General features: G+C 37.8%; 1 protein-coding gene across 2 annotated transcripts in view; it reads left to right on the top strand.

The window, feature by feature from the left end:
* The window catches only part of LOC111716404 (serine/threonine-protein kinase PAK mbt), a 12,814-nt gene that overhangs the window by 646 nt on the left and 11,806 nt on the right, over positions 1-362 (top strand). Inside the window, exon 2 of one of the 2 annotated variants that reach the window (XM_023491856.1) lies at positions 182-251. In XM_023491856.1, the coding sequence (XP_023347624.1) occupies positions 182-251 (70 nt within the window). The other variant, XM_023491858.1, reaches the window with a different exon arrangement.

Genomic DNA, 362 nt, shown 5'->3' on the forward strand with positions numbered 1-362 from the left:
GGGGGTTTAAAAAGCCTGCATTAAGTCACGACTGAGTATATACATTGAAAAAAATAGTGTTAATTATGTTTCTTCAACTCTGAATGTGAAACAGGGGGTTAAATACTTGTTTCTGAAAAATGTGGTTTAAACGAATAATTAAACTCCAAATTATTGATTAGTTATATTATTATTACTCTAGGATGAGGCGGGTGCAAATTCTCCACATCGACCTCATCCCGTCGTGGATCCCAGTACATATACCCCAACAGGTATTTCTTATTCATCCCGTCGTGGATCCCAGTACATATACCCCAACAGGTATTTCTTATTCATCCCGTCGTGGATCCCAGTACATATACCCCAACAGGTATTTCTTATTC

The sequence above is a fragment of the Eurytemora carolleeae genome, unplaced genomic scaffold, assembly GCF_000591075.1.
Source record: "Eurytemora carolleeae unplaced genomic scaffold, Eaff_2.0 scaffold461, whole genome shotgun sequence".
NCBI classification, from domain to species: domain Eukaryota; kingdom Metazoa; phylum Arthropoda; class Copepoda; order Calanoida; family Temoridae; genus Eurytemora; species Eurytemora carolleeae.